The sequence below is a fragment of the Argopecten irradians genome, chromosome 4, assembly GCF_041381155.1.
Source record: "Argopecten irradians isolate NY chromosome 4, Ai_NY, whole genome shotgun sequence".
Taxonomy (NCBI): Eukaryota; Metazoa; Mollusca; class Bivalvia; order Pectinida; family Pectinidae; genus Argopecten; species Argopecten irradians.
In genome coordinates this window covers 8405891-8417466 of record NC_091137.1, presented here as the reverse complement: position 1 = coordinate 8417466, position 11576 = coordinate 8405891, and the positions used below count along the sequence as shown (strand labels likewise).

At 37.7% G+C, this 11576-nt stretch overlaps 1 protein-coding gene across 1 annotated transcript; it reads left to right on the top strand.

The window, feature by feature from the left end:
* Positions 1 to 2389: 2389 nt before the first annotated feature.
* On the top strand, positions 2390 to 11254 carry LOC138320504 (uncharacterized MFS-type transporter YhjX-like). The gene is made up of 4 exons (XM_069263499.1): positions 2390 to 2587; positions 7131 to 7304; positions 7740 to 7946; positions 8360 to 11254. Exons 2-4 carry the CDS (start codon positions 7139 to 7141, stop codon positions 9376 to 9378), a joined length of 1392 nt encoding a protein of 463 aa, XP_069119600.1. The 5' UTR covers positions 2390 to 2587; positions 7131 to 7138; the 3' UTR covers positions 9379 to 11254.
* The last annotated feature ends 322 nt before the right edge of the window (positions 11255 to 11576 follow it).

Sequence of the window (11576 nt, the reverse complement as noted above, 5' to 3'; positions counted from 1 at the left end):
TGCAAATGATGATTTTTTTACGTTCACGATCTCAAGCAGCGTTTGATACATGTAGATACTACTATTTAACAAAGAAATCAATTTGAAATGTCTTCAATTTTCGTTTAGTATTGATTTATCATTGATTCATGTATGCTTGCTATGGCGATATGTGGAAAATGGAAGTGCTAGCATTTAATTCCGGTGGAACATGCATTACTTGTTTAGTATGAGATAGTGATATATTTTGACAAACGGAACATATTGAGAATGCCGTTAAAGTAATACATATAATAAAATCTATGATTATTTCAATATTATGTCCAAATGATAATATGCGAAACATTTTTAACTATTAGAAATCACATGTACATGTATAAAAATTAATCAGTGAATTTGAGTAAATTTTGGTGGCAGAAATACAAAACTTGTACATGCAAAGTTAAGACATCGATGTAGCCAGTTAAATTTCGACTTATTTCGTGAATGACACAATTACAAATGTATTTTATTATATAACTTTAGAAACTTGAATGTTGATCTAAATTTGAAAATGTTAGGAGAAGTTTTTTATAAGTTGTAATAAATTTTGCCTCACCCTTTTGTCTTTTGTATTGACAATAAAATATGTTGAGTTGGATGAGGGTTCGAAACACTACAGTACACAACAATTAACATACACAAGGGATTGTTTGTATACCACCGTCTTCCATATGGCATTTCATCTGCTCCAGGGATATTTCAGCGCACTATGGAAAATTTATTGCAAGGCATACCTCAAGTAATCGTGCGTGTAGACGATATTTTGGTTACTGGTAAGAACCGTCAACAACACTTGGAACACTTAGAAGCTGTTCTCAATCGTTTGGAGAAAGCTGGAGTTAGGCTAAAAAGAAGTAAGTGCCATTTCCTTCAGAAGGAAGTTGAATATCTCGGACACAGGATAAGAAGTGAGGGCATGCAACCTATTAAGGTCAAGGTCACGGGAATCAAGGACACACATGCTCCATCCAACGTGAAGGAGTTACAGGCATTTTTAGGAATGTTGAATTACTATTCGTGCTTCTTGCCTCGGCTTAGCACCACATTAGCACCGTTATACGCTTTGCTTGCTAAAGACATCAACTGAAAATGGAGCACAACTGAGGACAAAGCTTTTCGGGAAGCCAAGGACATGCTTCAGTCAGACTCCTTACTCGTACATTATGATCCGGATAAGGAACTTGTTTTGTCGTGTGATGAATCACCATACGGACTTGGAGCGTGCTTTCTCATATTATGCCTGATTCACGTATTCAGAGATGGGCTCTATTACTAGCTACGTATGAGTATGAGATGAGATACAGGCCAGGAACACAGAACTGAAATGCTGATGGTCTCAGCCGCCTACCTTTAAGCAATACAGTCGAAAAATGGCCGGTATACGGTATCTGAAAATGACCTCTCAATGTTGGCTTTGCAAATATGCAAGTTAATTTCTTTACGATATGATACACATGATACAGTATTGGGCAATGTAAGTGTGCATTTACATAACTGATCATCGATTGGAATAAACATATTGCCTTAAATACTCTTATACCCCTTTGTGCCATCCGTTTATTTGATTTTACTATTTGAACAAATGTCCATCAAACATCTGACATTGGCGATGAAATCAACAACCAGTCATTCAACAAGAATTTTCCACATAGTTCTATCCACTTATCAGGTTTAATTGAGTGTAGTATACATTACAAAGAATCATATTATGAAGCGACTACTTCGAATATTAGTAACATAACAAGGTTCTGTTCTGTATCGTATTAATAGTTCCCCTTTGGTGTTAATACAATGGTCAATGTGATTAAAATACAGATCCTTTTAATCACTCCATTCTGAGAACGTCCCATTGGTATTGGACTTCAGATCAATTAAAACTCATTCTCTACATGGTACTATATACTATATACGTAAATAGTACCATGTAGAGTATAATTTTTATCGTTTTTTTATCTAGACCTCTAAAACGTTTAAAAATGGTCTTAGGGCACTCTGGTGGGTCTATGATTACATAATCTGTAACTAATTCTCAGATCCCTGTGGTCCTCCTATCAGACGTAGTTTATGATAAAGGAATAATATGATTGATATAATGGTTATCGACGGATTTTGAAATGCACATGTACACACATACTTGTAATTTTATTAGCTTAATTACGTCTAATCAATACATATAGTTATAAAACTTTCGTGATTATTTACTACAACACCAATGCCACCATTCCAAAGTGTACACATATCTTTATCTTATATGATCAATACATTTAAGGCATATATCGGTCATGTCGTTGTTGTATCAGCAGATCAGCAGGTATGTACGTATAGCTGATAATGGGACCTGTATATTAGGGACCTGGACCGGATGCTTACCATGCACTAGTTAATCGGGTAAGTGTGACACACATCGGCACATGATGTAGGCGGACTATGGACGGGTGAATCTTCTGTATACAAGTCATATATTTCCATTATCAACCTTCAGTTTTATACCTTTGAGGCATAAACTTTACCATGATGGCTTAGATGGAGTGAGGTCACTTGTGGAGAAAACCGTTCGGACATTCGGGTATGTAACTGGCTTTACATTTTTAGATGCTATGGGGCTATTTCTAATTTATTATATTCAGAAGTCTTAATGAATTATATTACAAATAAAGCTTTAGATAAATGGATAACTGTCTAACCAACAAACTCCACATTTGACATGCAATTTTTGATTTCGCTGTAAAAAAATCATTCTAAAGGAGCAGTTTTTACTATCAAAGGATATACATGTACATACTTTGACAATTTTTGTTCGAGTTATCTCCCTTAAAAAGTACCTTGTAATATTGTGTTGATATAAAAAGTAATTCAATAAACTGATATAGGTTATTATGTGTTGAGTATTGAACACGAAGAACTGCAAGTGATTATATTAGCAAATGAGCTATATCACTGTCAGGGAACATATATCTTTACAATGTAAAGAATCACACAGTGTCCTAGGTCGGTTAGGACGTTAAACCCATCAATCAATCGATCAATTAATCATGGTTGATAATAGCGTCCTATGCAATCTTTAAAAACTGGAACAAGGACGTTACGCCCCTTTAATCAATCGATCAAAATGGTTTTTTTAGCTAAGTATATTATTTTACATAGACTTGAGTAAAAACATATGTATATGAAAATTTTATGGTGCCAGGCCCAGGTGTCAAAAGCTCCTGAGTAAGGGGTTTCCTGCAAAGACTGTTGTACAGTGGTGTCAATGTCGACACGTGAACGGCCATGGGTACGCCAGAAGCTCCCACATTTATATTAAGGAGTCGCCTGAAAAGGCTGCGCTGGATTATCCAAGAGTTGTAGGTTTACTTCAGAGCAGGACACTGTTTTTATCCCCCGCTTTCTCCGAAACGGGGGATATTAATTTGGGTTTGTCCGTCTGTCTGTCAGTCTGTCCGTCTGTCTGTCTGTCTGTCTGTCTGTCTGTCCGTCTGTCTGTAACACTTCGTTTCCGTGTAATAACTGTGATATTTATAAACCGATTTTCTTCAAACTTAGTTACAAAGTTAAATGTCTTAAGGGCTTGGCCAAGTTCGATCGCCACTTACGACGGACCTTATTTAACAGAGTTATGGCCCCTTGATTTAATAAAAGAAAGTCATTTTCTGCCATTTCCCTTAGGAGCTCAGCCAAGTTTAATAATCACTTCCAGCGGACATTATTTTACAAATATTACTTCCGAATAAGACTTCAGTTTATTTTGTCATGTTTCAACCAAGGTTAAACCTAACCTCAATAATGTTTACCTACAATATGTCCTGAAAGCGGGGGATGGAAATTCCGTGAATTTGCTTGTTTAAGGTAGTGCTGGCAGTCGTGAATGATTTGTCTATAGAATATAATGTAATCTATTTGCATAGTTGAGTCTTGTCGCTGTTTGTCGGTCTACAATATCCGTAATATCATTCCGGTAATTAGTATGGCACATGTTATACCGAACTGTATTCTGGGCGGAGATTTTTCTAAATTGGATTTGAGTCAGGCGTGTCAGCAACTCGAGTTGGATGAGGGTTCAAAACACTACAGTACACAACCATTAACACACACAAGGGATTGCTTGTATACCACCGTCTTCCATATGGCATTTCATCTGCTCCAGGGATATTTCAGCGCACTATGGAAAATTTATTGCAAGGCATACCTCAAGTAATCGTGCGTGTAGACGATATTTTGGTTACTGGTAAGAACCGTCAAGGACACCTGGAACACTAAGAAGCTGTTCTCAATCATTTGGAGAAAACTGGAGTTAGGCTAAAAAGAAGTAAGTGCCACTTCCTTCATAAGGATGTTGAATATCTCGGACACAGGATAAGAAGTGAGGGCATGCAACCTATTGAGGTCAAGGTCACGGGAATGAAGGACACACATGCTCCATCCAACGTGAAGAAGTTACAGACATTTTTAGGAATGTTGAATTACCATTTGTGCTACTTGCCTCGGCTTAGCACCACATTAGCACCGTTATACGCTTTGCGTGCTAAAGACATCAAGTGGAAATGGAGCACAACTGAGGACAAAGCTTTTCGGGAAGCCAAGGACATGCTTCAGACTCCTTACTCGTACATTATGATCCGGATAAGGAACTTGTTTTGTCGTGTGGTGAATCACCATACGGACTTGTAGCATGCTTTCTCATATTATGCCTGATGGCCATGAACGACCAATCACATACGCGTCTCGAACACTAGCACCTGCGGAAAAGACCTATTCGCAGCTTGACAAAGAAGGTGCAGCGTTGATATTCGGTGTGCGTAAAATTCCACCAAGTTTGTCGCGTACACAGATCATAAACCATTGTTAGGTCTGTTGAAGGCTGATCGCGCCATTCCTAACATGGCCTCTGCACGTATTCAGAGATGGGCTCTATTACTAGCTACGTATGAGTATGAGATGAGATACAGGCCAGGAACACAGAACTGTAATGCTGATGGTCTCAGCCGCCTTCCTTTAAGCAATAGAGTCGATGACGTCCCTATTCCAGGGGAGACCATATTATTGTTAGAACATTTGGAAACTACTCCACTTACATTTGAGCAAATCAAAGCATGGACACAGCAAGATCCAGTACTTTGTCGCGTACTAGGACATGTACAAAATGGATGGAACATACACGTTGTTGAGGACGCAAAGCTATATTTTAACAGGAGAGCTGAACTCTTATGTCATGATGGTGTTTTACTTTGGGGCAACCGCGTAGTAATACCTAAAAAGGACGCGCTACGTTGTTGAACTTCTTACATGAAGTACACCCAGGAATCGTGCGTATGAAGGCACTAGCCCGCAGTCATGTGTGGTGGCCAGGCATAGACTCTGATATTCAAGAACGAGTTCAGGCTAGCACTGAATGTCAGCTACAGCGACCTGCACAACCACTGGCCCCATTACACTCGTCGGATTGGTCTGAGAGGCCATGGACGCGCATGCATACACTTCGACTACGCTGGTCCTTTCCAAGGGCAAATGTTTTTGATCATTGTTGACTCTTTTTGTAATAAGTGGTCGTAGGTCATTTCAACGAAGTCCGCAACCGGACAGGTGACTGTCAGTAAACTGCGTCAGATTTTCGCGAAACATGGTTTACCGGAGAAACTCATGTCTGACAATTGTACATGTTTTGTCAGTGGGGAATTTGAAACATTCATGCGAGAGAACGGAATCAAACACGTGCTAATTTCACATCATCACCCTTCTACAAACGGATTAGCTGAAAAAGATGGGCAATTCTGGTGGCGATACCATGATTAAATTGAGCCGTCATCTTCTCTCATATCGGTATAACAGATTACTACTACAGGTCTATCACCCGCAGAACTGTTATGTGGTCGCGAGTTAAGAACAAAGTTAGACTTGGTAAAACCCCAAGTACGCGATCGAGTCGAGAAACGACAGCAATCTCAGAAAGACTATCATGACTCTCGTGCTAAGCATCGTTCATTTGCAGTCGGGGATCAAGTTTTTGTCAAAAATGCTCGACATAAATTGAAGTCTGCCGAGATAGTGTCTAAGAATAGTCCAGTATCGTACATTATTGAAGGACAAAACGGTACTGTTGCTAGACGTCATGTCGATCACAGTCGACAAAGACATTGCCTGACAGTCAATGAACCAGACAGTCAGAAATCACAGAGACCAGAGTCTCTAGAGACAGAGTTAAATGTTTAAAGTGTTTTGAAGAAATCTTCACTGTGTTAAGTTTTGCAAGAGTTATTTAATGTACCAGCAGTACATTTTAACGTGTTCGAAGTTCTAGTTATAATTACAAACAATGATTCTTACAGTGTTAGTAAATTTAATGAGCGGTGATACTATAGTAAGAGACATGGACATGGATAGTAATGTAAATGTGTGAAGTGATCTTTAATGGAAACTGGAAAACATTCAATTATTTTGTTTTCATAAAAATCTAGAGGCAGTTTAAAGCCTTAACTTAAATGTGGAGAGATGTAATATATTTGAATAGTTGAGTCTTGTTACTGTTTGTCGGTCTACAATATCCGTAATATCTTTGCGGTAATTATTATGACAACTGTATCATGGGTAATAAAAGCACATGTTGACGCCGCCATATTTGTGTTTGTCACCTATGTCATGCGGTCCCAAGATTTGTAACATATAATAAGGACTGAGATAGTGGCATATCGGCGGCAATGATTACTAGAGGGACTAGGAGGAGTCGCGTATGTCCAGAGTACAGATCACTGGCTAGATGTGAATCCAGGGTTAGAGGTAGTGTCGGGACATACCGCAGGATGCGGTACGCTTTTGTACGACGGGTGGATAGACAGAAAATAGGGACAGAGTCATTGTCCCAGCTTGTGTACATATATCTGGTTCACCTGCTCGATCAGGTGGTCGAGGGATCCTGATCGCTCTGGAGCAGGTAGATCCGTCTAAATTGTGAGTTAGCAGGTTACGATACAGCGCGATACAGCATTACAGTTGCTACATTTTGTCGTTGTTAATTTACACAAGTGATAAAATGTGGGAGAACGGTTGTAACTAGTTATCAATTACCTTTATTTGAGGTCTTTTTGAAAAGTGCTCGCCATTTTTTTTATTTTTAGTTTAAACCATGGGACTTTTTCCGGACCAGAACTCGTCCCCGAGACACTATCATCGAATTAAATGGCTAGGTCTAGGTGTTGGTTGTCTCGCCAAGTTTGTGACGGGGTCATTATTTGTCTTCAACGTCTACGAAGACGCCATCAAGAACACATTCAATTACACTGAAACTGAAGGTATGTCTTGACTAAGGTCATTGTGGGATACATTCGAACACATTTGGTGTCTCATTGACTGACTCAAACACTTCATAATCGTTATCTAATTGTCAGATCGTTGAATGTATTCTGTCATCAGGTAATGTTATTTCATTTGTATTTTGCTATTTATATGTAGATCTATCATGTGCTTGTATTTCGAGGATACTATCACCAGTAATATTAGGCCAATACTGAAGGTACGTTCAGGAAGACATTTTTATCAACATGTTGTACGTTTGTCTAGACCACGACTTAATTGCAAGATCTTTAAAGATACGAAGAAGGTTTACCATACTAGTATATAATATGATGGTCTACAAGCATACTGATGGTGAACATGTCCTTGGATTACTATATCTAAAAACAAAGCATGATAGTACAATACCTTGTTAATTGTTTATTTACCAATAGTTCAACTACAATCATCCCTCCTGAACATCGGACTGGGTTTTGGTTTCATCCCCGGGAAGTTCTACGACAATTTTGGTCCCCAGTGGGCATCTTTGGGAGGCGTTATAGTGTCTGTGTTAGCCTACACGTTACTATGGAGTACACCTAAATATGTCTCCTTTTACCAAGACAAGAGCTGGCTGATGGCCATCTACTTCTTCCTCTCGGGTAGGTTGCTATATCATAATGCTACAATCATATACCTGTTTCATTTTGCTTTGATGAATATTTGCGATTTTCATTTTTATACTTAGTACTGGGTAGAAATTAGCGCGCATTGCTAATTTTATCAGTAATACACTATACAGGTTATCATTATTGTCAATCTTTTCATTTTATTCGGTATACAGTAACTGTAATGATAAATTAATTAAAGTAGTTTAAAAATAAAACTAATCACTAATACTTGGACAAAATAATTGTATTCAAACATGTGATTTCAATTTATTTGTTTTGAAAATATGTACATTAATTATAAGTAAAATTGGTACCCGTAACAGAGAGCAAGGAAAAGGTAAAGAACTGAAATTTATTGTAAATTGTTTAATACTGACACATCAAAATCTTCATGGATTTTTCAGGTCTTGGATCTGTTTTTACGTATATGGTTGCTCTCAACACAAATGTCATCAACTTTGATGAAAAACACAGAGGTAAAATAGTAGGACTTCTAAATGCGTTCTTCGCTGGAAGCCCTTCTATATTTGCAGTGATATATTACCATGTCATAGGAGACCCGACGAGCACTGAAAGCTTTTCAACGTTCATGCTGCTTTTTGCCATCGCGTTTGGTGTTACAGATGTCATATGCATGTTTTTCCTGAGAATTTACACCAAACCAACAGAACTCTTGGAACAACGCGAAATGAAAACTCAAGTCTCGTCGGAAAGTAATAACTCTAGTTCCTGTTGTGATAGCGTCAGTAAAGGAAGGAGAAATGAAGGGACGCCGCTCCGTGAACTCCTACAAAACGCTGATTATTACATATTTACACTGATGTTTACGTTCGCTTCCTGTGTTGGACTAGTATACGTGATAGCCCTTACACAGACCACCAATTCCATGGGCTTCTCGTCACATAACCCCGATGTTGTGTTGATCGTCCCGATTGTGAATGCATTGATAAGTGTTTGTATTGGTGTATTTTCAGACCATTTCAGGGAAAGGCTTCCACGACTTGCCATTCTCATTGCAGGAAGTACATCGTTTGTGGTGTGCCAAGTCCTGATAGTAACGCTAGCTGCCGAATACACCTGGATCGTGATGGCGACAATATTCTGTGGGATAGGGGTGGGTCTAATCTGGTCAATCGCTCCCACTATCATGAGCGAGTACTTCGATGTTGCTAACCTGGGGCGAAATTGGGGTATAGCTCTCTTTCTAGGATCGCTTGTGGGCTTGGGAGCTCAGGAAAGTTTCGGTGCTTTTTACGACGCGGCAAAGACACACTCCAGTGATATAGATTGTTTTGGAATCGAGTGTGTTCGTAAGGGACATGCAGTAGCTTTGGCATCTGGTATTGTATCAATAATTCTTGGTGTGACACTTTATTTCAAACGACGAAATTCAAATCAGAATGCTTTTCAGAGATTTGAGTGATTGCAAATCAATTAGAACCCTATCACATCAAACTCAGTGTGAAGAATAGCTATATAGGCATCTTTGTCATTTGTTAATCTACAAACAATTGGACTATCACGACCACGTATTCTTTATAGTTTAATGCATTATGAAAAGATGTAGAGTCTAAATGATTTAATAGAAATCATAACTAAGCTAAAACAAATAAATGGAACAATGACAACTTCATGTCACGGTAATACTGTATTATCAATATAAGTATTCGATCGCCTTTAATGTCTACGTGTTTTTGGTTACTTTTATGTTCAATGTTATCCTTATTGTGTATGCTCAAGCAATAAAATTGATCGATTTATCGTTAAAAAAACTTTCCTTTCTTCTCAAAAAATGCTTTCGTGAATATTTACTATAATAACAATGTCACTGTTCCCAAGTGTATATATATCATTATCTTATGAGATCAATACATTTGAGGTATATTGGACATCAGTATTGTATGAAGTTACTAAATGGGGACATACATCAAGTAAAATCTGCCTGGCATTGTAGTACCTGTATATCAGCAGCTATGCACAGATAGCTGATAATGGGACCTGAACCGGATGCTCGCCATACTATGTATCTTTCCGAGTGAGTCCGTAAAACAAATAATGACAAAATATGATGTATTAACCCTAAAAATTACCAATTTCCCCCCCAATTACAAGTCCAGAAAGTTCTGAGATCTAAAGAGATAAACACATGTATGTACAGTTGTATTTTATACCTGTTTTTGGTCTAAACGAAAGTCAAAAGTTATCGCCTCTAATGCTTAAAAATGCTTTTATAGGTATGTACGGAAATGTAACCGTGCGTTCAATTTGCGGATTCGTACCAGTTGAATCGATACGAATATGTTGTAACTCAAATGGAACGCCCCGTACCAGCAGAACTGTATGGTTCGTTTTCAGAAGCGTTCACTTGGATCCAATATGGCGGACTTGAGATTTTTCATTTGTTATAGAAATGTTTTCTTTGTTGAAAACGAGACAGAGAGTATTTATATCCGATGAAATTACACGGATTATTTGTTTGAATGTATGCAGAAATTATTTGTGTATTGCATTTATATCCATTTTATTATTAACACAGACAATATTTTACTTTTATGTATAGGATAAACCATGAATTGGTGTAGAACAGTCAAGAGAAAAAACACCTATCGAGGACCGAAGGCCCGAGATAGGGTGTTGGCTTATTCTACACAAACTCGTGGTTTATCCAACTCAAAAGAATCCCATCCATTAAACATTGCAATAATTCAACTATCCAACTATTGGATAGTTGAATAGAACTTGATTGGTTACACAGGTAAATCATGTTCATTATATGGTCTGATGCAGAGATACAGGTAAGGTTTTTATATAGGTACACGTGCATTCAATTTTCCATATCACAGTTACATGGTCATCGAATCAGAATGGATTTAACATACAGTTTATAGTATAATTAATACACACAACGATCCAAAAAAGTTTCTGTGAATTTTATTCTTGTGGATATCAAATGAAGATTTAAACATTTTCAGTAATATTTATGATGAGGAAGTTAAAAATTCCAAAGGAGCAAAAGTGTCTTGGAATCGAAATCATGATTGGGAACGAAACACCTTTAAAGATGAGTTGCAGATGATAACTCTAAAATTGGATATTGATCTTATTCGACCCATTTACAGCTTCACTTACAGACACATGAGGTGTCATGCAGACACAAACGAAATAGAGTAACGATTCTAATACCTGGATTATGTTAAGTTCTAACGTGACATCATATTGAAATCCTTGATACTCCAAACAAAAAACATTTTGGATTTGTACCAAGTGTTCATTGTGCTTGAAGAGTCAAATAAACCCACATCTACGGGAGTAAGGAATGATTTATTAACAGTTGATTAATTGATTTTTTGCATACGTTATTTTTGGGTATTTTTTCAAACACAATATCTATACGTACATGTATAAGTATGTTATATTTACCACAGTTAAATGAACTTTTGTTTCATAGTCTTATTGTTCTCAATGATTAAAAATCATGCAGATTATCACTAGATTTGAACTGTCGGATATTTGACTATACAACGGTAATACTGTTGGGTAGTAAACTATCCAACTGGCCATCATTGAATAGTAAAACTATACATCTGTTGTACACCATGGATGATGTCACCGGCTTAGAAT